The sequence below is a fragment of the Rhinopithecus roxellana genome, chromosome 4 (genome assembly GCF_007565055.1).
Source record: "Rhinopithecus roxellana isolate Shanxi Qingling chromosome 4, ASM756505v1, whole genome shotgun sequence".
Taxonomy (NCBI): domain Eukaryota; kingdom Metazoa; phylum Chordata; class Mammalia; order Primates; family Cercopithecidae; genus Rhinopithecus; species Rhinopithecus roxellana.
Window position 1 is genome coordinate 106781529 of NC_044552.1, and position 27425 is coordinate 106808953.

The following is a 27425-nucleotide window of genomic DNA, read 5'->3' on the forward strand; positions in this document are numbered from 1 at the left end:
GTATGGACATTGTAAAAATATTAATTCTTCCAATCCATGAACACAGGATAGCTTTCCTTTTATTTGTGTCTACTTTAATTTCTTTCATCAATGTCTGTATTTTTCAGTGTACAGACCTTTTACTTCCTTGGTTAAATTTATTCCTAAATATTGTTTGCTTTTTGATGCAATTACAAATGTGTCTTAATTTATTTTTTAGATAATATATTATTAGTGTATTGAAATCCAACTGATTTTTGTATGTTTATTTTGTATTCTACAACTTTGCTGTATGAATTAACTTAACTTATTTATTTTTGAGACAGGGTCACTCTGTCACCCAGGCTGGAGTACAGTGGTACAATCATGGCTCACTGCAGCCTTGACTTCCTGGGCTCAAGTGATCCTCCCATTTTTAGCCTCCTGAGAATGAGGGTCTCACTATGTTGCCCAGGCTGGTCTCAAACTTCTAGCCTGAAGCAATCCTCTTGCCTCAGCCCTCCAAAGTACTGGGATTACAGTTGTGAGCCACCATGCCTGGCCTACTGAATTTATTTATTAGTTCTAATGGTTTGGGGGAGTAGTTTTTAGAGTTTTCTATATATAAGATCATGTCATATGCAAACAGAGACAATTTAACTTTTTCCTTTTTCATCTGAATATTTTCTTCTCTTGCCTAATTGCTCTGGCTAGGACTTCTAATACTTCCTTGAATAGAAGTACTAAGAGTGGGCATTCTTGTCTTTTTCCTGATTTTGGGGGAAAAGCTTTCAGCTTTTTGAGTATGATGTTAGCTGTAGGCTTGTTGTATATAGTCTTTATTATGTTGAAATACATTTCTTCTATATCTAATTTGTTGAGAGTTTTTATTATAAAAGGATGCTAAATTTTGTCAAATGCTTTTTCTGTGTCTGTTGAGATGATCGTATAATTTTTATCCTTCATTATATTTATATGGTATGTCACATTTACTGCTTTGCATGTTGAACCATCCTTGCATCCCAGGGATAAATCCCACTTGATCATGGTGTATGATATTTTTAATGTGCTGTTGAATTCAGTTTGCTGGTATTTTGTTGAGAATGTTTGCATCTGTGATTACTGGGGATATTGGCCTGTAATTTTCTTTTCCTATATTCTTCTTATCTGGCTTTGGTGTGAGGGTAATGCTGGCCTTGTAAAAGGAGTTTGGAAGTGCTGTCTGCCCTTCAATTTTCTTGGAAGAGTTTGAGAAAAATAGATGTTATTTCTTCTTTAAATGTCGTGTAGAATTTACTCACGAAGCTATCTGAGCATGGCCTTTTCTTCATGAGGAGATTTTTTATTGTTGATGCAATCTCCTTACTCACTAATGTTCTATTCTGATTTTCTGTCTTCATGATGCAGTCTTGATAGGTTATGTTTCTAGCAATTTATCCATTTCTTCTAGGTTATCCAATTTGTGGGTACACAATTGTTTATAGTAGTCTCTTATGATCTTGTCTTTGTGATACCAATTGTAGAGTCTTTCTTTCATTCATAATTTTATTTCATTTATAACTTTAATCATTTGAGTCTTCTCTGTTTTTTTTTTTTTTTTTTTTTTTTTGGCCATTAATCTAGTCTAGGTTTGTCAATTTTATCTTTCAAAAAACCAACTCTTCGTTTTGTTTATCTCTTCTATTGTTTTTCTAGTCTCAAATTCATTGATTTCTGCTTTAATTTTTATTTCCTTCCCTTTGCTGACTTTGGGCTTAGTTTGCTTCTTTTTTCTTTTCCTTGGGGTTTAAAGTTACATTATTTGAGATCTTCCTTTTTTCTTTTTTTAGTATTTAATTATTAGACTTAATGTTCTGCTGAATCTTTTTTAATCTAGGCATTTATTGCCATAAACATCTGTCTTAGTCTGTTTTGTGCTGCTATAACAAATACCTGCGATTGGGTCATTTATAAATACCATAAATTTATTTTCTCACAGTTCTGGAAACTGAGAAGTTTAAGATCAAGGCACTGGCATTTGGTGTCTGGTGAGGGCCTTCTTGCTGCATCCTCACATGGTGGAAGGCAGAAGGGCAAGCTAGCCAAATGGTACGTGAAACCTCTTTTATAAGAGTAGTAATTCTATCAAGGAAGGAGGAACCCTCATGACCTAATCAACTCTTAAAGGCCCACCTTTTAAGACTGTCACATTGGTGACACCTGAATTTTAGAGAGAACACATCCAGACAATAGCAACATCCAGACAATAGCAACATCCAGACAATAGCAACATCCATCTTAGAACTGCTTTTACTGCATCACATAAGTTTTGCCATATTGTGGTTCCATTTTGTTTGTCTCAAGATACTTTTTGCTCACCTGGCTTTGTATCCCCCATAAACTGATGATCCTGCCTTCTATGTCTTCATCCAAGAAATCTATGTAAAATATGGACTATGAGAAGGCCAAGGGGAGAGCCTTGAGACACTTCATTAAAAACTTATGCCAACATTGATATCAATTCGTTAATTTGAATCCTCTATGATTATTAGGTTATTTTATTTTATTTATTTATTTATTTATTTTTGAGATGGAGTTTCGCTCTTGTTACCTAAGCTGGAGTGCAATGGCGTAGTCTCATCTCACAGCAACCTCCGCCTCCCGGGTTCAAGCGATTCTCCTGCCTTAGCCTCCCCCAAGTAGCTGGGATTACAGGCATGCGCCACCATGCCTGGCTAATTTTGTATTTTTAGTAGAGACAGAGTTTCTCCATGTTGGTCAGGCTAGTCTCAAACTCCCGACCTCAGGTGATCCGCCCGCTTTGGCCTCCCAAAGTACTGAGATTACAGGCGTGAGCCACCGTGCCTGGCGATTATTAGTTTATTAATCCACCCAATTGCCCTTATCCAGCCCATATATTTCCATCTTCTCCACAAACATGTGCAAAATTGTCAAAAATCTTGGAGTTGAGGCTATTGTGTTCTCATACTTGCCAATTTATAACAGCAATTAAAAAATAAAAATATGCTGGGGAATTTAGTAAGCAATTTAAGGTTCTGATGAGAGTTTTTTTTTTTTTTTTTTTGTCAGAATTTTCCAAATAGGCCCTCAAAAACTGCTGCTAGAATTTTGTACAGGATTGATAGCGGACTGGTATAGTCTTTGCTGGTATAGTCTTTGCAAAACAAACTATACTCCCCTCTTGACGTTTGGAATAACTTTTGCCCGTTTCTGTAGTCTAGACACCTTTGATAATGTCCATCATCTCTCAAAGATCACAAACAATGGTGCAGTCCTCTCATTTGCAAATTGGTATCTGGGGCTGTCATTCATGTAGATTAGGAAACCTGGGCTCACCGAGAGCAGTTAGGATTCCCTGATGTTCGTTCCTCCCCTAACGAGTGTTTGTTCTCCCTGGTTAATCTGAATATCATCCCTCTTGCCAAAAAAGAAATACCCAATGCCCAAGCACCTAAGTTTCCATGGCACCTATAAAATACTGGAAGCTGACAGTATTTCTGATTGAATAGGTGATAGGAAAGGGGTAGGGACCAGACACTGGAGAGGACTGGAGAGAAAGACATAAAACTGTTTCTCTTTTCAGATGACATGAATGACTGTGTACGTAGTAAAGCTTTGTCTGCTAAATCCAACATCTGGATTAATTCGGAGTTTGTTTTTATTGACTGCTTTTTTTCCTTGAGTAACATTTTCCTGCTACTTTGCAGGTTGCACCGATTATTTTTGCTTTGTAAAATTAAACAAAACTAAACAACTACTCCAAAGCTTAATGGTTTAAAACAACAACCGTTTTATGGGTTCTCATAGATTCTGTGCGTCAGGAAATTTGGAGAGGGCACAATAAGTATTGTTTGTCTCTGTTCCGTGGCTGGGAAGACCAGAAAGTGGTGACTCGATTCTTAGTGGAATTACATGGACATTCCTTTACTAGCATGTCTGATGCCGGGGTTAGGATGATTTGACATCTAGGCCCACTGGCTTTACTACCAACATGTGACTTGGCTTTCTCACAGCATTGGCCTGAGTGGTCTGACTAAACATCTCCCAAAAGGTCTCACATCCCAACACTGGTGCACTGGGGATTAAGTTTCTGACATGTGAATTTTGGGGGACACATCGAGACTATAGCACTCACCGAGAGTCAAGGGGAAAAGACAGAGACTCTACCTCTTGATGGGAAGTGTGTCAAAGAATTGGCAGCCATTTTTCAAAACCACCATTTTTCAAAACCACCAGATTTTTCATTATTATATCTTGGCTATTATTGATGACACTTGTAGAAACTCTGTATTCTGTTATTTTCCTCTGAACTGTGTTGATTTTTGTTCCAGTAGGCAATTCAATGACCTGTTAACTATCCTGAACTTTAGAAGGCTAGGTTTTATGCTCTATTAGGTAGATCTGTGGATAGATCAGTTCCTATGACCTTCTAAATACAACCTCAAAACTCTGTCTCCCCTGCTCATCTTGATAGGGATTGATTTTAAGCTTTGTTGGGTAGGTCTCACTCTGGGACGTGACCCTTATTTCTAAGCAATGGCCTTAGGATGTTCATGGTGTTAATAAAGTATTAACATCTCTCCTCTCTCCTCCCCCAAAGTCCTACAACATTGCTCTGCCCCTACTGTCTCTGTTTCAACCCCATAGCAGTGGTTCTCTGGCAGGCTTTAGGAGGTCTCACTGAGCAAGCACCACTTGGCCAAGGACTCCCACACAGACTTCTACCCCTCCTCTCCACTTATCAGTTCCCTCTTCAGTGACCTGTCCTGCACATTCCAGCCACTTTAGCTGACCCAAGCTCTGATCTCTCCCTTCTACACCTAGTGAGAGTCCTGTGCTTTGCTTGGACTTCAGCTCATTGCACCATGGGGAACTGTCCCCAGGAAGACAGTTGTAGGGTTCACCATGGGAATTTCCCTTCTCTCAAGGATAGCAGTCTTGCACTCTCTGTTGTCCACTGCCTGACAATAGCTGCCTATTTTCTTTATTCCTGGGATGCAAGGTGGTTTAACATACGCATAGTAGTAAATATGATTCACCACATAAGCAGAATTAAAAGTAAAAACCATATGATCATCTCAATAGATGCAGAAAAAGCTTTCAATACAATACAACATACCTTCATGGCAAAAACTCTCAACAAACTAGTCACTGAAGGAGCATACCTCAAAATAGTAAGAGCCATCTATGACAAACCCACAGCCAACATCATACTGAATGGGCAAGAGCTGGAAACATTCCCCTTAAGAACAGGAACAAGACAAGGATGCCCACTCTCACCACTTCTGTTGAGCATAGCACTGGCAGTCCTAGCCAGAGCAATCAGGCAACAGAAACAAAGAAAAGACATCCAAATAGGAAAAGAAGTCAAGCTGTCTCTCTTCGCTGTCGATATGATAATAACTAGAAAACCTTCACGACTCTGCCACAAGTCTCCTAGAACTGGTAAATGATTTCAGTAAAGTTTCAGGATACAAAATCAATGTATGAAAATATAATGTTCAAGCTGAGAGCCAAATCAAGAATGCAATCCCATTTACAACACACACACACACACAGACACACACACACACACGCCTCTAGAAGTACATCTAACCAAGGAGATGAAAGATCTCTACAGGGATAACTACAAAATCCTGCTGAAAGAAATCATAGGTGACACAAGCAAAGGGAAGAACATTCCATGCTCATAAGTTGGAAGAATCGGTACCGTTAAAACGGCCATACTGCCCGAAGCAATCTACAGATTCAATGCTATTCCTATCAAACTTCCAATGTTATTTTTCACATAATTAGAAAAAAACTATTCTAATATTCATATGGAACTGCAAGGCAATCCTAAGCCCCCCCCCCCAAAAAAAGGAGAGGCATCCCCTGACTTCAAGCTATCCTATAAGGCTACAGTAACCAAAACAGCATGGTACTGGTATATAGTGAGAATATGCAGTATTTGGTTTTCTGTTCCTGCATAATTCACTTAGGATAATGGCTGGAACAGAATAGAGAACCCAGAAATAAAGCTGCGCATCTGCAACCATCTGATCTTTGACAAAATTGACACAAATAAGCAATGGGAAAATGTACTCCCTATTCAATAAATGGTGCTGGGATAGTTGGCTATTTATATGCAGAAAATGAAACTGGACCCTTAACTTTCACCATATACAAAAATCAACTCAAGATGGATTGAAGATTTACTTATTTTTTATTGTTTGCGAAGGAGTCTCGCTCTTGTCACCCAGGCTGGAGTGCAGTGGCACGATCTCAGCTCACTGCAACCTCTGCCTCCTGGGTTCAAGTGATTCTCCTGCCTCAGTCTCTCAAGTAGCTGGGATACAGGTTCCTGCCACCACACCCAACTAATTTTTGTATTTTTAGTAGAGACTGGGTTTCACTATGTTGCCCAGGCTGATCTCAAACACCTGACCTCAGGTTATCCACCTGCCTCAGCCTCCCAAAGTACTGGGATTACAGGTGAGGGTCACCACACCCAGCCAGATTGAAGATTTAAATATATGACCTCAAACTATAGGAATCCTAGAAGAGATTTTCAGAAATACCATTGTGGACATTGACCTTTGGAAATAATTTATAACAAGTCCTCAAAAGCAATTGTGACAAAACCAAAAGTTGAAAAGTGAAACCTAATTAAACTAAAGAGCTTCTGCAGGGCAAAAAAACAAAACAAAACAAAAAACTATCAACAGAGTAAACAGACAACCTACAGAATGGGAGAACATTTTTGCAAACTATACAGTCAACAAAGGTCTAATATCCAGAATCTGTAAGAAACTTAAACAATTCAACAAGCAAAAACCAAATAACCCTCATGAAAAAGTGGGCAAAGCATCAGAGAAATGCAAACCAAAATCACAATGAGATACCATCTCACACCAGTTAGAATGGCACTCATTAAAAAATCAGGAAACAACAGATGCTAGAGAGGATGTGGAGAAATAGGAACACTTTTACACTGTTGGTGGGACTATAAACTAGTTCAACCATTGTGGAAAACAGTGTGGCGATTCCTCAAGGATCTAGAACTAGAAATATCATTTGACCCAGCCATCCCATTACTGGGTATATACACAAAGGATTATAAATCATGCTGCTGTAAAGACACATGCACATGTATGTTTATTGCAGCACTATTCACAATAGCAAAGACTTGAAACCAACCCAAATGTCCATCAGTGACAGACTGGATTAAGAAAATGTGGCACATATACACCATGGAATACTATGCAGCCATAATAAAGGATGAGTTCATGTCCTTTGTAGGGACATGGATGCATCTGGAAACCATCATTCTCAGCAAACTATCACGAGAACAGAAAAACAAACACTGCATGTTCTCACTCATAGGTGGGAATTGAACAATGAGATCACTTGGACCCAGGAGGGGGAACATTGCACACAGGGGCCTATTGTGGGGAGGGGGGAGGGGGAAGGGATAACATTAGGAGATATACCTAATGTAAATGACGAGTTGATAGGTGCAGCACACCAACATAGCACATGTATACATATGTAACAAGCCTGCACATTGTGCACATGTACCCTAGAGCTTAAAGTGTAATAATAAAAAAATTAAAATAAAAAAAGAAAAAATGGGCAAAGAATAGGAACAGACACTTCTCAAAAGAAGACATACAAAGGGGCCAAAAAATGTGAAAAAATTCTCAGCATCACTAATCATCAGAGAAATGCAAATCAAAACTGTAGTGAGATACCATCTCACACCAGCCAGAATGGTGATTATTAAAAATTCAAAAATCTGGTGGGTTGCTGGGCGGACCTGTCACAGAGAAGAGAGGAGAGTAGTGGACCACTGAATAAGCTTCCAAAATGATGCCCACACTAATTATCCTGTTGAAAGAGGGGACTGATAGCTCCCAAGGCATCTCCCAGCTTGAGAATAAGATCAGTCCCTGCCAGGTGATTGCCAAGGCTGTAAGAGCCAACCTGGGTGCCTGTGGCATGGACAAGCTTATTGTGGATGGCAGAGCCAAAGCAACAATTTCTAACGATGTGGCCACAATTCTGAAACTTCATGTTGTCCATCCTGCAGCAAAGACTTTAGTGGACATTGCCAAATCCCAAGACACTGAGGTCAGTGATGACACCACCTCAGTGACCTTGCTGGCTGCAGAGTTTCTGAAGCAGGTGAAACTGTAGGTGAAGGAAGGTTTATACCCTCAGCTCACATTCGAGCTGTCTGCACAGTCACCCAGTTGGCAGTTAACATGATCAAAGAGATTGCTGTGACTGTGAAGAAGGCAGATAAAGTGGAGCAGAGAAGGCCGCTGGAGTAGTGTGCCAGGACCGCTCTGAGCTCCAACTGATCTCACAGCAGAAAGCTTTCTTTGCTAAGATGGTGATGGATGCAGTGATGATGTGTGATGATTTGCTGCAGATTAAAATGATTGGAATCAAGAAGGTACAGGGTGGAGCCCAGCTGGTGTTGCATTTAAGAAGACTTTCTCTTATGCTGGGTTTCAAATGCAACCCCCCCAAAAATACCAAAATCCCTAGATTGCCCTTTTGAATGTTGAGCTCGAGTTGAAAGCTGAGAAAGATAATGCTGAGATAAAAGTCCACACAGTTGAGGATTATCAGGTGATTGTTGATGCTGAGTAGAACATTCTCTATGACAAGTTAGAGAGGATCCATCATTCTGGAGCCAAAGTTGTCTTGTCCAACCTCCCCACTGGGGACGTGGCCACCCAGTACTTTGCTGACGGAAATGTTCTGTGCTGGCCGAGTACCTAAGGATAATCTGAAGAGGATGGTGATGGCCTGTGAAGTCTCAATCCAGACCAGTGCGAATGCTCTCTCAGCAGATGTGCTGGGTCGATGCCAGGTGTTTGAAGAGACCTAGATTAAAGGTGAGAGCTACAACTTCTTTACTGGCTGCCTCAAAGCCACAACATCCACCTTCATCCTCCGTGGCAGTAGTGAGCAGTTTATGGAGGAGACAGAGTGGTCCCTGCGTGATGTCATCATGATCATCAGGAGGGCCATCAGGAATGAGTCAGTGGTGGCTGGTGGCAGGGCTATTGAGAGGGCGCTCTCCAAGTGCCTCCAGGATTCCTCAAGGACTATTCCACGAAAGCAACAGCTGTTGATTGGGGCATATGCCAAGGCCTTGGAGACTGTCTCATTCCAGCTGTAGAACAATGCTGGCTTTGGGGCCACAGCGATTCTCAACAAGCTGCAAGCATGGCATACCCAGGGCCATGTGATAGGAGGTGGACATCAACAACGAGGACATTGTTGACAACTTTGAGGCCTTCGCGTGGGAGCCAGCTTTGGTATGGATCAATGCCCTGGCAGTGGCCTCTGAGACTGTGTGCCTGATTGTGTCTGTGGATGAAACCATCAAGAACCCTGATTGACTGTGGATGCTCCCCCAGCAGCTAGCTGGGGCCGTGGTCGCGGCTGCTCCCATTGAGAGGCACCCCACCTATCACATGACTGGCTGGCAGGCTGGCCGCAGGGTGCACTTACTCTCCTTGGTTTGGTTAATTGACTTTACAAGGAAGGGGTAGTCACTGACCCACTCTGTTCTCACTGGAGGCTATTTAAATAAAATTTGAGACTTTGGGGGGGAAAAGTCAAAAAAATAGCATATGGGTGATGAGGCTATAGAGAAAAGGGAACGTTTTACGCTGCTGGTGAAAATGTAAAATAGTTTAGCCACTGCAGAAAGCAGTTCAGGGGTTTCTCAAAGAACTTAAAACAGAACTGCCATTTGACCCAGCAGTTTCACTACTGGGCATGTACTGAAAGGAAAAGAAATCATTCTAGCGAAAAGACACATGCTTACATGTTCATTGCAGCACTATTCACAATAGCAGACACAGAATCAACTTAGGTGCCCATCAATTGTGGATTGGGTAAAGGAAATGTGGCACATATATACCATGGAATACTATGCAGCCATAGAAAAGAACAAAATTGTGTCCTTTGTATCAACATGGATGCAGCTGAAGGCCATTATCCTAAGTGAATTAATATAGGAACAGAAAACCAAGTACCACATGTTCTCATTCTTAAGTGGGAGCTGAGCTTTGGGTACACTGGGGACTATGAGAGGGGGAGAGAGGGGAGGACTGAAAAACTGCCATTGAGTACTGTGCTGCTGCTCACTACTTGGGATCATTCACATCACAAACCTCAGTGTCACACAATATATCCATGTAACAAACTGCACATGTACTCCCTGAATCTAAAATGTTAAAGTTATAAAAAAGAGAAAACCACAATTGCATTAATATGTTTCTCTTGTAATCCTTTTTTAAATATAACTAGAATTTTCTGTTACTGCATAGCTTTTTTCCTAGTTTGAAAAATAAAATAATAATAACAATAATAGGCCGGGCGCAGTGGCTCACGCTTGTAATCCCAGCACTTTTGGAGGCCGAGGCGGGTAGATCACGAGGTCAGGAGATAGAGACCATCCTGGCTAACAGGGTGAAACCCCATTTCTACTAAAAAAAAATACAAAAAATTAGCCGGGCGCAGTGGCGGGCGCCTGTAGTCCCAGCTACTCGGGAGGCTATGGCAAGAGAATGGTGTGAACCTGGGAGGTGGAGCTTGCAGTGAGCTGAGTGAGATTGTGCCACTGTACTCCAGCCTGGGTGACAGAGTAAATCTCTGTCTCAAAAATAATAATAATAATAATAAAGAGGCCAGGCACAGAGGCTCATGCCTGCAATCCTAGTAATTTGGGAGGCTGAGGCAGGGGCTCACTTGAGCCCAGGTGTTTGAGACCAGCTTGGGCAACATAGTAAAATGCCCACCTCTATAAAAAAATCTAAAAATTAGCTGGGTGGGATGGCTCACACCTGTGGACCCAGCAGTATGGGAGGCTGAGGCAGGAGGATCGTTTTGGCCCAGGTGTTCAAGGCTGCAGTGAGCTGTGTTCACACTTCTGTACTCCAGCCTGGACAACAGAGAAAGACTGTCTCAAAAAAAGAAACAAACAAACAAACAAACAAAAACCCCCACAAAAAAGCCCCCACCAAATCTATTGCAACATCAGTCAAAATTTTAGTTCTACTTATTAGATACAATTTTATTCTTATAGCAAGTATTTCAAAATTGTTATCTGTTTTTTTAAATAGGTAAAATAGCTTCTTGTTGAAGCGACAGGTGCTTTGAATTGTTACCTTTATGTTTGTTGAAACTATGAAGAAGAAATTAGGAAGACATTAGGTTTAAAATGGAAGACAGATTACATACATTATATTCTTGTAAAACTATGAAAATAAAAATAAAAGAACAAAACTCAATAAAAGCTGCCTATTTATTTCAGTTTCATGATTATAATAGAAGGGATAGTCTGAAAACAGAGTTGCAAATAAGCTTATAATTTGTAAAGATCTGATAAAAATTATCAGAAAGTAAGAATTTACAACCATATCCTCACTGAGAATGGAGGAGAAAAAGAAAGATTTCCATATTACATTTATTTAGAAACATGTTTGGTGTGTCTAGTTTAAAGTAAAATAGAAAAAAAAAGTAACACACACATTTTTTTTTTTTTTTTTTTTTTTTTTGGCATTCAGTGTTAAAGTGTTTATCAGAAAAGAACTACTTGTGGCTGGGCTCAGTGGCTCATGCTATAATCCCAGCACTTTGAGAGGCCAAGGAGGGCAGATCACCTGAGTTCCGTAGTTTGAGACCAGCCTGGCCAAGATGGTGAAACCCTGTCTCGACTAAAAATACAAAAATTAGCCAGGCGTTGTGGCACATACCTGTAATCCCAGCTACTCAGGAGGCTGAGGCAGGGGAATCGCTTGAGTCTGGGAAATCGAGGTTGCAGTGAGCGGAGATTGCGCCACTACGCTCCAGCCTGGAAGTTGAGTGAGACTCTGCAAAAAATAAAATAAAATAAAATAAAATAAAATAAAATAAAATAAATAAAATAATTACTTGCATTCTGCTCACATAATTTATGCAGTCAGTTCTGCTATACCAGCTTGTTTGAAAACCATACTTTATTCCAATGCAAATGATGTATTAGGGACGAATGTCAGTGTAATGTGAATGCACGTTTGCTTATGAGTGACTTAGTCTGTGAGAAATGGTGAATACGGAAAACTGCATTCACCCAGCTGACCCAAGCTACGTAGGAATACACAATACCTGCTGGCGGGTACCCCAGCCAGCTTCCAGATGCCTTAGTTCATCGTGTGTGTCACTCTCATCCACGTCTGGTTATACTACCTCCCAAATGGTTTCCAACAACCCTTCTTCCTCCACTGCATACTAATCCACAAGCTGCAACTCTTCCAACTCCCTTGGATCCATGCCCTCTCCTCTGTTTAATTTCCCCAATTTCCTCTTAATTCCATTTTTTCCTCTCTGTTCTTTGCTTATCTCTCTTTTCTCCCTCACTTTTCTTCTCTCCCTCTCACACATAGAGGAGGGGGTGTTGGAACCAGGTGAGCTGGTGGTAGAATCACAGGTCCACAATCTCAGGAGCAATGGCTCACTGCAGCTTCATATTCCTGGGCTCCAGTGATCTTCCTTCTTAGGCCTCCCCAAGTGTTGGGATTATAGATGTGAGCCACTGTGCCCAGCTCTATCTTTTAAAAAATATGCACTGATTTTTTTTTTTTTTTTTTTTTTTTTTTTTTTTTTTTTTTTTGAGACGGGGTCTCGCTCTGTCACCCAGGCTGGAGTGCAGTGGCGCGATCTCTGCTCACTGCAAGCTCCGCCTCCCAGGTTCACGCCATTCTCCTGCCTCAGCCTCCCGAGTAGCTGGGACTACAGGCGCCCGCTACCACGCCTGGCTAATTTTTTCTACTTTTTAGTAGAAATGGGGTTTCACCGTGTTAGCCAGGATGGTCTCGTGATCCGCCCGCCTCAGCCTCCCAAAGTGCTGGGATTACAGGCGTGAGCCACCGCGCCCGGTCTGAAAAATTTTTTGAGTGTTGTGCCTCTAACCTTGTTTTCCCACAAATTTTGTGGTTTTTATGGTACTATTTTGTACAGTGCTGGGAATGTTTTGGAACACATATGTCACATTACAGCAAAATTGACAGTGCTTGAACCTTTATTGCACAGATTATCTTAATAACTTCAGAGGTTATGAAGATAATCATGAAGGACTAAAACCCTTTGCTTCACATTTCCTTCATCAAGCCCATGAGAGGAACAATTTATGGAGCCTCTTCTAGCACCAGACACTTTATAACTCTCACTTCATCTTGTCAGCCATTCAGTGAGGGGTAGCCTACTTCTCTCTGTAAGTCACGATGGAACACCGAGGCCGAGAGATGGTGCAACGCATTAAATGTAATTTAAAGGTCACGCATTAAATTGGTTAAACAAAGGAGTAAGCCATGTCTAGTCAGCACCATCTAGTCTTGGAAGGGGGTTTGTAACTTCACTTGACTCAGGGAACACAGAGCAGTGGGAGCCAAGGCTGTCAGCGATCGAGGACCACAGGTGAACAACTCCGCGCCGCCGCCGTGGTATCACCTCCAGGTGGATCTTCCGTCTTCAGGAAGGAGAAAAAAGAATGCAGAAACCTAGTCAGATCAGCTCAGGACTGACCCCTCCATGATCTGTCAGGACTCAGATCCCACCTCTCTCTCAGGGAGAGATCAGCTGCTATTGTTCCCATCCTGCCTCTCTGTCATATAGTTTACGATTGTTCACTTTCCCCGTACTTCATCATTAGTTAGACCCAGACCCCAGCAGAGATTTTAGGGGTTCAGAACCGAGGAAGACAAATTATCAGTGGGAACACAGTGGGAAAGCCCACAGTGGGGGCAAGAGTCTTCCAGCTGTGGGCAAGGGTATCCCTGCGGCAGGTCCAGAGCACTGAGGGTGGGGCTTGGCACGAAGCCATTTGCCAGGATTCCTGTGTCCGGGTGAACCAGAAACCCAGGTGTCCAAGGAATACCACCTTCTAGTCCTTGCTGTCTTCAGGAGTGTCTGGGGTTCACCTTTGGCCTTCCCTTCTGCTCACAATCCCCTCTCCCACTGTCTGTGTGGCCCTGCCTCCAGCCTGCTTTGTTGGAGCTCAGGCAGCCTTCTTAGTTATTTCCTCTTAGGAATTAAACCTAGAGACCCCTCAACCTTTGGCATGTGATATACTTTCCCATGGTCAGATCATCAAGCTGCTGCCCCATCCAGCATGTGTCTTGCTCACCCTCTGTGTTTCTGTCCATCAGACCACACTCCCCTGGAGAGTGACCCTGGTTTAAATCAAGCCTGACTTTGCCAAACCACTGTGGATGCATTAATTTGGAAAGGTCCCTGTTAATCTCAGGGCCCACTTTCAAAGCAGAGACAGTCCCCGAGACTCATTCAGTCTTTGCCTTTCTCCTGTTGGCCAGGGACAGAGAGGGCTCAACTTGACCCAGAGCTAAGCCTCTCAGGTCATCAATGCCCAGGCGAGAAGTGAAATTCACCTCACCTTATTTCTACGGTGAGATGTGGCAGGGGTCTTGGGGAGACTTAGCAATCTGGTTTCTCCCTGTCCTCATACCAGGAAAAGCCCTGCCCCTAATCCAGAGGCCAATTGGCCCCATCTCATACTTTGCTTTGCTCACAGTATACCTGATGCCCTCCCTCCTGACCTGTGATTGGGATTGAGCTGAAGATAGTCACTGAGGTGATTCAAGGGATTAGCACTTGGTACAGGTAGGATGGTGGAGATGTGGTTGGGGACGCGGATGGTTGAGGTGAAATGGAACAGAAGAGTGCAGGTTCTTGTCCAACCTCCATACTCAGGAGATGACCCTTACTTCGGCTGCCACTCAAGTCCTCACATGTCCTGAGCTTCTACTATATAGCAGCCACAATAGATTCTCAGGTTACAAAAGTAATGTCCTCAAGTGAGTTCATCAGTTTACTGACATACACCCAATCATAAAACAATGTGATAACTTTTCTGTGGTCAGAATTTCTGAGCTATGAGTGGGGGTAGTTAATTCTATCCAGGAAGATTGGTGACTTCTTAGAAGAGGTGACAGTTAAATTGGACTTGGACAGCTGTCTGGAATTCGGTCAGGTAGGAAAGAAAATTCCAGGCAGAGAGATGAGCATGAACAAAAAATTTGGCCATAATGATGCACGGTGATTTAGAGATCAGAAAGTTCAGTGTGGATGCCTCTAAACATTCTCTTATCTGTGTCTGACAGATTTTGATATTTTGTGTTATCATTTTCATTCATTTCAAAATATTTTCTAGTTTTCCTTGTACTTTTTTATTTGATATATAGTTATTTGGAAGCATATTATTTGATATCCAAACATTTGAGGATTTTTCCAGATATCTTCCTGCTATTGATTTCTAGTTTATTTCCATTGCACTCAGACAAGATGCTTTGCATGATTTCAACCCTTTACATATGCTGAGATTTATTTATTTGTTTGTTTATTTATTTATTTATTTAGATGGAATCTCACTCTGTCATCTAGGCTGGAGTGCAATGGTGCAATATTGGCTCACTGCAAACTCCGCCTCCCGAGTTCAAGTGATTCTCCTGTCTTAGCCTCCCTAGTAGCTGGGATTACAGGCCCATGCCACCACGCCAGGCTAATTTTTGTATTTTTAGTAGAGACAGGGTTTCGCCATGTTGGCCAGGCTGGTCTTGAACTCCTGACCTCAAATGATCAGCCCATCTTGGCCTCCCAAAGTGCTGGGATTACAGGTGTGAGCTATCACGCCCAGCTGAGATTTATTTTATGATCCAAAAATGGTCCTTCTTGGTGAATATCCCTGTGTATTTGAAAAGACACTCCCGGTCAACCCCTTTGCTCTGACATTTAGCTTTGATCTGCTTTTTCTCTCTTTTGTCACATCAGCAGAAACAATGCCAAGAAATGCCAGAGACAACAAAATAGGAATGTGTCATGGGCACACAAAGCTCTTTTTCCCTGGGTGCTGCTCCTCCCTGTGACAGAGAAATCCATGCAACACAGGGGGGAGGCTGTCCCCAAAGGGTGGCAGATATACTTTTTTCCCCTTGAATTCCAACACACCCTTTCCCAGGCCCGCTGTGCCTCCCACTTCTGTTCAGCTCAGCTGTGGCACTGACCTCCACTGGTGCTTGAGCTCTACCTGCTCCTGCCCAGACAGGAAGCCCTTCAGCAGCAGACTCAGTTGCCAGGATGAGGCTGGGAGTCAGGAACCCCTAGGTGTCCATGGAGGTCCCACCTCCTTTAAATCCCTACTGTTCAGACCCAGCTTCTAAAACTGTTCTTCTGCCTCCCTTCCTACTCACCAATCCCCTTCACTACTGTCAATGCACTGAAGTCCCAGCCTGCTTGGTTGGGACAGTTAAGTCCTTCTCAGTCACCCTCCACCAGGGGTTAAGGTGGGACCCCTTTGGCTGCAGCTCTGTGGGTGGGACCCCTTCCCATCTGAGCATATTCACTCCCTGGGTTCCTGCTGCCATCATACCACCCACCACACGGGCCCCTTCTGGACCAGTGGCCCTTAACTGACTCAAGCCATATCTTGCCAAGCCTGTTGCAACACTGATCTTGGCAAACTCACTTTTCATGTCAGGGCCCCTGCAAAGCACAGATCTGAGTCATGGTATTCGTTTAAGCAATGACAAGGGTAGAATAATTTCTTACATTAGAAACATTTATCCTCAGTGAGTCATAGATGGAGTAGCCTATTTTTCTCCTTAGAGGGAACCTTAACTTTGAACTCCACAGAGAGAGCCCCAGGAACTGTGACTTGAACCAAAAAGCTCTACTTAACTTTTGCAAATTGCTATACTTGAAAATGTTGAGGTCTGCCTGGGTCAATCTGGAGACGACACTATGAGGACAAGGATAGCAATGGAAGAAAGAAATGAATTCTTCGTGTCAGAGCAGTGGCAGAGAAACAGGACCAAAGAGCAGAAGATGTCTGGCAATGTGTCTGGCATATAATAGTTCTCTCAGCCAGGTGTGATGGCTCACCCCTGTAATCCCAGCACTTTGGGAGACCTAAGTGGGCGGATCACCTGAGGTCGGGAGTTCAAGACCAGCCTGACCAACATGGAGAAACCCCATCTCTACTAAAAATGTAGGATATAGTTCAGCAATGTAATGTTTAGAGGGTGGTGAAAGGATTTCTTATGCCACAACCTTGTGTATTATCCAGAAGTAAATGCTGCAGCCACAAGCACCACCAGTGAGTTTTCTCAGGGCAAATGGGAAAAGGGGATAGAACCTTGCTGAGATAAATCATGCAAAACGCAGACAGCAAACAAACTTTCCATCAAAATGCTGGGGGAACTTCTGGGCCGGATGGCAAGGAGAAAACACCGCAGTCAGGTGTTCCAGATCTTAGACTTTGCCCCTTCTCAGGAAGAGATGTGTGCTTCGTCCCTCCTCTCACTGCACGTTTGTGCTGCCAGCCCTGCTGTGTAGTGTCGGGGCTCGAGACTAAGGCAGTGCACCATTTCTGTGGAGAGAGATGGATCAGGGAATGGGGGCTTGGGTGAGACCCATGGCTCACCTCTCTCAAGTCCTTACCAGACTAAGACATCCTCAATGGCCAGAGACCAGCCTGCCACTCACCTTTTTTGCCACCTGATATAGATGATGAGAAAAATTCCCATTAAAACTAACAAGATGAATGCCCCCAGGATGATCCATGTATCTGGTAGGCTAGAATAAGACCCGTGGATATCTGAAGCATTTACTGGTGACACTAAAAAAGAAAAAAAAAGCACAAGCCCTGTCACACCTAAAAATATGCTTTCCACAGCCCCTGCTTTCCCCAGGAACACATGGTGCCCCACATAATCACTGGCTCATGTGACAGCCACTCTACCAGACCCTGGGCCATGAAGATGAATGGGGTTGTGCCTTGTCCTTATGGAGCTCAGATTTCTACTGAGAGAGGTAGCAAATATCCACCTGATTACCACACAATTTCACATGATTACTGTGGTTAGAACTGTTTGGAGAATGACACAATGGGTGGTGCTTAATTCTGTGTGGGGAAGGTGGGGAAGGCTTCATGATTAAGAAGTGGCTTTAGAACTGGTAGAATGGTAATTATAATAGAGGAAGAGAAGGCCTGGATGTTTGCAATGACACAGATAGACTTGGGACCATTTAGTGGTGGGTCATTGGTGACTGGATCATTGGTTAATGGGAAGGGGTTTCTACACTGAGGAAGAAACAGTGGAAAATGGGATGGGAAAGGGAGGATGGTGGGAAATCCTTATGGCCATCACCGACTCTCCAGTCAGGAAGCCCACGGAGAAGTCAATCAAATTTTCTATTGCACACACACGCTGACACCCACACAGGGAAGGCTTTTGACCTTTAAAGGGAGCTGCCACATTCTCCCGCCCGGCTCAGTTACCTGTCGGTTCTGGCATCGCCTCCCAGTGCTCTGAGAATTCCCTGAGCCAGTGATTGCAGTCTCCCACTGAGAGCTTCCTGAAATATTTTTCCAGCCCGCTGTCTTTCTTCCATGTCTCCTTGATCTTACTGGCTTCATGATTAATTACCGTCCAGGTCATTTTCATCGCGTCTAAGATGAGGGATTTCTCTCCGTTGATGGCTAACTGCCAGGACGCACCAGTGCATCGTTCTGCTTTACGTTGACAAAACATCTCGACCTGCAGAGTGGAAGGACCTGCAATCCAGACACAAAGCCATCATCCTCCACTCTTGAGAGGTCCATCATCTTCCAATAGGTCAAGTGTTTCTCTGCACATTTAGGGGCCTGTATTCTTTCTGTCTGGACTTGCCCTTTCCTGCCCATTGGGTCCCCTGTGCCTCTATGGTTGGGCCAATGATCAATACACAAATACACCTAAAGCCCCTCCCCACCTGTGCTCTTCCCTCCCCTCTCTTGCTGCCTGCCTCTGTTTCCCCACCCCATTCCACACTTACCACTGGTCTTTATCTGGGGTTTGATGTCAAGAAGGAGCATCCTGAGGTCTCGGCCCACTTCTCCCAGCGTTTGGGTCAATTCTCCCCATGTGCTGGTGGCATTTACCTTCTTCCCCAGGAAGCCCAGAGGCTTGACCATGTTGCTGTCACTGTCATACTGAAGGAAAAGATTTTTATTCATGAAGACCTGCGCTTCACACCAGGGCTGTCCAGGTCTGGACCATGATTTTATAGTGAAGCTGAAGCAAAGAGAGTGAGCACCTGTGAGAGAAAGACACAGGTGAGGTCCAGGACAGGGGAAGAGGCCCATTAGAACCCGTGCTTCTGTGACCCAAGACTCCCTGGACCAGGCCAGGCTGGCAGAGGGGGCAGCTCCATCCCAGACTCCCTCGACCTTCTGGATGCCTGCTCCCATCTCCCCCTGACTGTCTGGGGTAAGATACTTGATGGTACCAGGGATCCTTGGGGTGCACTTAGTGTTAACAGGGTTAACAGGAGGATTCATGTCACAAATACTTTTAGCAACATCTACCAAGTTCCGAGGCACAAAACAGACAAACCTCTGTGTGACCTCCTGAGACTTAAAATCTAGCTGAACACACAGGACATTCAATAGAAAGGAAAAAGAGGCATTTATCATGGGACACAGGCTGAATTCCTCGGGGGTCCAGTATGTTCAGGAAAGTGTCCTGGAGTAGAAGGCGGGAGGTAGCATTGTAGAGCTGCCCCCTGTGAGCCCGTGCCTGGCCTAGGGCCTCCGGCTGGGGTCTCCCATGAACTGGGGTAACATCCCAGGGATCCTCTCCCTCACCTCATCCTTAAGAGCAGGTACCTGCTTGCCTGAAGCCTGCATGAGACCCCAGTCGCCTATCCCCCACCCTTCTCCCTCCTCCTTCTTGTTCTCAGCCAGGTCTTGAGATCTCAGGACACTCACTAACCATGATCTCCAAGGCTGTTAATAGCAAGAGTAGAAGCAAAAGAAGGTTCACCGGTCTACAAGTCAGGGGCATTCTTGGCACATTGTGGAGAGTAACAGGCAGGACGTTGGGCATGGACACAGACACCCTCACCGGTATGGTGAAGAAATGTTCAACAGCGTGGGTGTGGGCACTGCCCCAGTTCTTTACCCTGGAACAACTGAGGGCAGGCCTGTAGAGATCCAATTAAAGAACAATTTTGTGAAGGGAGTGTTTTCAAGTATTCAGAATATAATTATTTATTGAAAAATAAAAGAAGACATTTAAAAACAAAATTAACTTTGAATAAACACTCTCTCCTCTCCTGTCCCCATGGCCCCTGCAAAAAAAAACCCCTCTGGTATGAGCAGGATGGTTGGAGGTTATGTGAGCTCCTTCTCCCTTCATCCAATTTCCTCTTCCCTTGTCCTCCCTGCCTCTTTTGCTTTTCCCTTTCTTCCTGGTACCCCCTCCCCATTCCTGTATTTTCTCCCATCTCCATTCTCCCCTCTCACTATCCCTAATCCATTCAAACTCTTTTCTAAAACATGGTTGAGATTTTCTCTCACCAAGCACGCCCAAATATTAATTAAACTAGCTGCAAACAGGCAGCAAGCAGTCTACCATGACAGATGGGTTTTGTGTGTGTGTGTGTGTGTGTGTGTAATTGTAATAAAACATATTGAGTCACTCAATAAACACAGAGTGTCTACTACATGTATCAGGCACTATTGTAGATGCTCATTAACAAAACTGAAATGGCCAGGCCCTCAGAGTGGCTCATGCCTCTAATCCCAGCACTTTGGGAGGATGAGGCAGGAGGATCACTTGAGGCCAGGAGTTCAAGACCAGCCTGGGCAACATAGTAAGACTCCATCTCTACAAAAAAAATTTTTTTTAAATTATACTTTTAAGTTTTAGGTTACATGTGCAGAATGTGTAGTTTTGTTACATACGTATATACGTGCCCTGGTGGTTTGCTGCACCCATCAACCCGTCACCTACATTAGGTATTTCTCTTAATGTTATCCCTCTCCTAGTCCCCCACCCCCTGACAGGCCCTGGTGTGTGATGTTCCCCTCCCTATGTCCATGTGTTCTCATTGGTCAACTCCCACCTATGAGTGAGAACATGTGGTGTTTGGTTTTCTGATTTTGTGATAGCTTGCTGAGAATGATGATTTCCAGCTTCATCCATGTCCCTGCAAAGGACATGAACTCGTCCCTTTTTATGGCTGCATAGTATTCCATGGTGTATACGTGCCACATTTTCTTAATCCAATCTGTCATTGATGGACAAGTTTTGCTATTGTGAATAGTGCCGCAATAAACATATGTGTGCATGTGTCTTTATAGCAGCATGATTTATAATCCTTTGGGTATATATCCAGTAATGGGATTGCTGGGTCAAATGATATTTCTAGTTCTAGATCCTTGAGGAATTGCCACACTGTCTTCCACAATGGTTGAACTAATCTTCACTCCCACCAACAGTGTAAAAGCATTTCTATTTTTCCACAACCTCTCCACCACCTGTTGCTTCCTGACTTTTTAATGAACACCATTCTAACTGGAGCGAGATGGTGTCTCATTGTGGTTTTGATTTGCATTTCTCTAATGACCAGTGATGATGAGCATTTTTTCATATGTCCGTTGGCTGCATAAATGTCTTCTTTTGGGAAGGGTCTGTTCATATACTTTGCCCATTGTTTGATGGGGTTATTTGTTTTTTTCTTGTAAATTTGTTTAAGTTCTTTGTAGATTCTGGATATTAGCCCTTTGTCAGATGGATAGATTGCAAAAATCTTCTCCCATTCTGTAGGTTGTCTGTTCACTCTGATGGTAGTTTCTTTTGCTGTGCAAAAGCTCTTTAGTTTAATTAGATCCCATTTGTCAATTTTGGCCTTTGTTGCCAGTGCTTTTGGTGTTTTAGAAAAGAAGTCTTTGCCCATGCCTATGTCCTGAATGGTATTTTCATGCTGTTTTTTTTTTTTTTTTTTTTTTTTTAGCTCTATCAGGTCACTTATGTTCCTCTCTACATTGGTTATTCTAGTTAGCAATTCGACTAACCTTTTTTCAAGGTTCTTATCTTCCTAGCATTGGGTTAGAACATGCTTCTTTAGCTCAGAGTAGTTTGTTATTACTCACCTTCTGAAGCCTACTTCTGTCAGTTCATGAAACTCATTCTCTGTCCAGTTTTGTTCCCTTGTTGGTGAGGAGTTGTGATCATTTGGAGGAGGAGAGGTGTTCTTGTTTTTGAAATTTTCAGCTTTTTTGTGCTGTTTTTTTCCCATCTTTGTGGATTTATCTACCATTGGTCTTTGGTGTTGGTGACCTTCAGATGGAGTCTTTGAGAGGATGTGCTAATCCTTTCTATTTGTTTCTTTTCCTTCCAACAGTCAGGCCTCTGCTGCCAGTCTGCTGGAGTTTGCTGGCAGTCCACTCCTGACTCTGTTTGCCTGGATATCACCAGCGGAGGCAGCAGAGGAGCAAAGATTGCTGCCTGTTCCTTCCTCTGGAAGCTTCGACCCAGAGGGGCACCTGCCAGATGTCAGCCAGAGCTCTCCTGTATGAGGTGTCTGTCGGCCCCTACTGGGAGGTGTCTCCCAGTCAGTGTATATGGGAGTCAAGGACACACTTGAGGAGGCAGTCTGACCCTCAGCAGAGCTCGAATGCTGTGCTGGGAGGTCTGCTGCTCTCTTCAGAGCCATCAGGCAGGGACGTTTAAGTCTGCTATAAGCCCCTGATTGGGGCTGCTGCCTTCTTTACAGAGATACCCTGACCAGAGAGCAGAAATCTGGCAGTCTGGCCACAGCAGCCTTGCTGAGCTGCAGTGGGCTCCACCCAGTTCCAACTTCCCAGCAGTTTTGTTTACACTGGGACCTTAAAACCATTTACTAAGGCCTTAGCAATGGCGGAGGCCCTGCCAGATGAGTCTTATAATAGACTCCAGCAGTCCTACTGTGGCCAAGACCTCAAGGAAAACCAAGTCTATCATTGGGAAAAGTCTTGGGGCTCTAAGTTTTGAATTCTGAAAATTTGTCTTAGAACAAAATTTTGTGTCATTTTCAAATTTCTCAAGCACAAGGTTTCCTCATAAAACTTAGTATCTGTAGCCCCCCTTTCCACCTCACTTTTACAGCTGTCCCATTTCATCATCGGACCCCGCTAACTTAGCCAGTTCAGGCTGCTACAACAGAATACGTGGCTAAAACACCAAGTATTTATTTCTCACCGTCCTGGAGGCTGGGAAGTCCAAGATCAAGGTGTCGGCAGGTTGGGCATCTGGCGAGGGCCCTCTCTTCCTCACCAGATGGCTGTCTTCCTGTTGTATCCTCACACAGTGGGGAGCAGAGAGTGACAGCAAGCTCTCCTGTCACTTCTTTATCCCACAGGGCTCCATTCACATGACTTATGACTTCCTAAACAGCATCACCTTGAGAATTAGGATTTCTGCATATGAATTTGGAGGGCAGGCAAACATGCGGCGTGTAACACCACCCATATCCATTCCACATCTAGGTTCCCTCTGTGTGCCGGGCAGTATGCCAGTTAATTCAAGTGCATGTCAGACTCAGAGGGTGACATCCTGTGACTCAGACACTGGGGCTCTGGTGATGCCTGGTAAGTGGGTCTGTACCACTGTCCTTTCTTAACTAGATGGAACAGACTTCAAAGAAAGTAACCATGGACTATGGGCAGGGCTCTCTCTGGGGCTGGGGGGATAAGAGGTTGTCTGCTCAGAGGACAGTGGGTCAAGGGTTTGAAGGGGCCCAGGGATGCACATTTTTTACATGTCCCCTACCTGGTTCTCTGGCTGCTAAGGTTAAAGCACCCCAGTTTTGAGGGTGCACTTCCACCTCTTGGTCTGGAGAAGGGGTCTCAAATCTGTCCTGAGTGGAGCCTGTTCTGTACACACCCAGGCCCTGAGAGTGCAGGGAGGGGGACTCACTGCTACCGCCCTACCAACACTGCTGCTGTGGGGACACCAGCGGGGGTGGGCCAAGAACAGTGTGTGTGTATGTGTGTGTGTGTTTGTGCGTGCGCGCATGGGTGCATGTGCGTGTGTGCGTGCATACATATGTGTGATATGACCACTGAGTAGCTCCTTAGCAGGGCCAATATTTTCTGCAAGTCTGATGACTCCAGGGAAGGAGCACACCAGGCCTGTACTTGGTCCTGACATTTGGGATGCTGACCTAACACTGAAGAAAAAGAAAGAGGTGCAGACAGGCTGGGAAAAATATACGGAAAGTGGAAAGGGGCCCTTCTACCTTTGTTGCCCTCTGTGGTCCTGAATCCCAGCTTGGCGTGAGCCAACATGGAGATGGGAAGGAATAGCCATATTCCAACTGCAAAATGTCAGCTTCAGGCAGTGGTTTCAAAACTGAAATCATGGTTACATATGAAGTAGATTTTTGTTTGCTTTGTTTTTTGAGACCAGGTCTTGCTCTGTCACCCAGGTGGAGTGCAGTGGCATGAACATGGCTCACTGCAGCCTTGAACTCCCAGGCTCAATCAGTCCTCCCACTTCAGCCTCCAGAATAGCTGGGACTACAGGCGTGAGCCCCCACACCCAGCTAATTTTTAAATTTTGGTGTAGAGACGGGGTCTCATCATGTTGCCCAGGCTGATCTCGAAATCTGGGCTCAAGCAATCCTCCCCACAAAGCCTCCCAAAATGTTGGGATTACAAGAGTGAGCCACCACACCCTGCTGAAGTGGAGTTTTAATTGAAGTAAGAAGCAGATGATAAGGAAAGTGGAACTAATAATTTCATGTAGTCCCTGGAAGCCCATTGCTATAAAGAACTTTCAGTCTGAAGTCCAAAGAGAGATGAAAATTTTAAAATGAATTGGACTCCATTTTTCAATCCCTGAAAATGAGTCACAGGCTTTTTGTGGCAGTGTGCCCCGGGCTTCTAGCTATCCTCTCCCTGCCCAGCTGCCTTGAGATCCTGGCCAATGGTTTCAACACCCAGGCTGGGAACGCCAAGGCCTGGCAGAGCGAGGCTGTGGAAGCCTTGGCATAAGTGGAGAGGAGGATCTGAGGGAGAATGGGACAAGAGAAGTCGGAAGGAAGATGTTATGGCAGGAGAACAAGAAGAAATCCCTGTCCCCCAAATTGGAGAGAGGGACGATTGGGACTCCAGACTGGCGGGAGGCATGGATCCCTGAGTGCTTGGCGTGGAGTCAGAGGACCCGCAGAGCCACCCCTGTCCTCCCTGCCTCATCCAGCGTCCCCGCCCCCACACCCCCAGCAGCTCCCCCAACGCCACTTTTACTTCATTGCACCTGGTTCTCTCACCACCCCAGCCCCTGCTTTCCTCCTTCACTCCCAAACACACACACGTTCCCTCTGCACTGGTGTTTGGAACACCGGCCACCCTCCACCCCACTACCTTGTTCCAGCAGGAGACGTTTGTCCTTCTGCCTCCTCTAGGATGGAGAGGCCTGAGGTGACTGCTTTCTTCCTCAGAGTCTCTGGGCAAACTCTGAGGAGCAGAAACCAGTCCAGTCCCCCTGGGCGAGGAGAGGCCCGCCTAGCAGAACACCCGTCCAGCATGCAAATCAGGTGGGGCCACCTGTCAACTGTCACGTATGAATGATTCTAGGACAGGGCTCCTTGTCAGGAACTGGATCCAGTTCATTACTGGATTCATCATCAGTAAACGGACCAAGACCAGCCTCAAGTCCCAGCCACGAAATTCTAGAAAGGATTTAATGTAATTTTAGCAGTAGTTGGACACCAGCATGTAATGGCACACACATGTTTTCTTTAATATGTAGGTGGGGGGTCCCGCCTTTTTTCAGGGTTTAGGGCTCTGCAGGTCCTGGCCTGGCTGTGACAGTGGCCCTACCTCGTGTCTGGTGGGTGCTGGTGCCCTCTGTTGCCTGGTTTCTGTGCGAACACTGCATTATGGTCCTGCTCTCTCGAGGCCTGGAGCTCCTGCCCGCTGAGCTCCTGTTCCCACTGTGTGTCGCTCAACCTCGCTGTTTTCTTCTTGCAACTCCATTCCCTCTGCAACTGGAAGACCAGCTCTTCTCCTGAGTCATCCTTAAAAGGCACCCTGCACACTTCCTTACAAAGCCCCCACCAAAGTGACACCAGCTACTTGTGAATGTAGCCAACTTTACTGAAGGTTTAGAGGTTGTGTGGTAAGGCTGTGAAGAATTAAAAAAAGAAATTACCTATTAGCTGGATCTCTTTCTTATCTCTTCTTTGGACTAGAAATAAAATATCTATGATTTGACCACACTGTCATCTAGTACTCAACCCTGGTTCTAGGCCACTGTCCTCCTGGCCAGGGTGATTGTAGTCCTGCCCTCCTTGGTTCTCCATGCCTGTCCCCACCTCCCAAATGGCTACAGAGCAGCCAGAGTGATCCTTCAGAACCTCACCACTCATACCCATCCTCTGCTCCAAACCCCCCAAAAGTGCCCCTTTTCTCTCAGTAAAACCAAAGTCACTATAGATGCCTAGAGAACCCTGCACAGTCTGGTCAGCTGTCCTCTATGCCCCCTCACTTACTCAGTTCCGACCTCCACCCTCGGCCTCCTTGCTGGTCTTCAGAGCCCTGCAGATGTCCCCATGCCTTGGGACTTTGCGTTGCCCTCCCCTCAGCGTGGACTGCCCTTCAGGCATCTGCCCGGCTCACTCCCACTCCTGCTCCCACGTGGCACACCCTTCCACCCCTGGTTCTCCCTGCCCCTCCCATTTGGAATCCTCGTATTCATTTCTTTCTTTCTTTCTTTTTAAAAATTGTGGTATAATTCATGTAACGTGATTTTTCATCTTAACCATTGTTAAATGTAAAGTCCCCTATTTCATAATGCGAGACCTCTGCCTGCCCGGGCCATCCTGGACCTTCTTCACCTGAACTTGTTCCCCTAAAGCAATGACCACTTTAAAACATAACCTTAGTATGCCAGGCCTGGTGGCTCATGCCTGTAATCCCAGCACTTTGGGAGGCCAGGGCCACTAGATCACCTGAGGTCAAGAGTTTGAGACCAGCCTGGCCAACATGGTGAAAACCCATCTCTACTAAAAATACAAACATTAGCTGGGTGTGGTGGCCAGCACCTATAATCCCACCTACTCGGGATACTGAGGCAGGAGAATCACTTGAACCCAGGAGGCGGAGGTTGCAGTGAGCTGAGATCATGCCATGCCTTTGCAGCCTGGGTAACAGAATGAGACTCTATCCCAATAAATAAACAATCAAACAAACCTTATTAGCTTTTAATTGTGGCTGCAACAAATTACTGCAAACTTAGTGGCTTAAAACAACACACATTCATTCCTTTACCATTCTGGAGCTCAGAAGTCTGAACAGTCTCACGGGGCTAACATCACTGTGCTGTCAGGGCTGTGTTCCTTCGGGAGGCTCTTGGGGAGAAGCTGTCTCCTCCTCGCCTTTTCCAGCTGCTCCAGCTGCCCACACCCATGTCTCAGGGCCCCATTTCCTCATCTTCAAAGGCAGCTCCACCAGGCTGAGTCCTGGTTCACATGAGAACTCTACCCCTCCCTGGCTGGTTCTCCCAGGGCAGCTGATCGGCCACCTTAACTCCATCTGCAGCTTTCACCGCCCTTTCCATGTAACCCAACACAGAGGTTCCAGGGACTGGATCTGCCAT

General features: G+C 44.8%; 1 protein-coding gene and 1 pseudogene across 1 annotated transcript; one reads left to right on the top strand and one right to left on the bottom strand.

Moving 5' to 3' along the window:
- The first annotated feature begins 7806 nt into the window (after positions 1-7806).
- On the top strand, positions 7807-9412 carry LOC104676277 (annotated as a pseudogene).
- Positions 9413-13021: 3609 nt separating this feature from the next.
- Positions 13022-27425, bottom strand: RAET1E (retinoic acid early transcript 1E). The gene is made up of 7 exons (XM_030929608.1): positions 27351-27425; positions 25190-25282; positions 23025-23211; positions 18835-19095; positions 18299-18574; positions 17503-17635; positions 13022-13471 (listed from the first exon to the last, which is right to left on the bottom strand). The coding sequence occupies exons 1-7, from the start codon at positions 27423-27425 to the stop codon at positions 13318-13320; spliced, it is 1179 nt and encodes a 392-aa protein (XP_030785468.1). The 3' UTR covers positions 13022-13317.

Bases quoted from the DNA above. Each gene is read 5' to 3' on its own strand.
- RAET1E (XM_030929608.1), bottom strand. From the start codon at position 27,425: ATGGCAGATCCAGTCCCTGGAACCTCTGTGTTGGGTTACATGGAAAGG. The intron at 17,636-18,298 runs GTAACTGAGCCG...TTTCTTTTTTAG, and splicing joins GGCGATGCCAGAACCGACAG to TGTCACCAGTAAATGCTTCA. The intron at 13,472-17,502 runs GTGAGTGGCAGG...TCCTTCCTGAAG, and splicing joins TATATCAGGTGGCAAAAAAG to ACGGAAGATCCACCTGGAGG.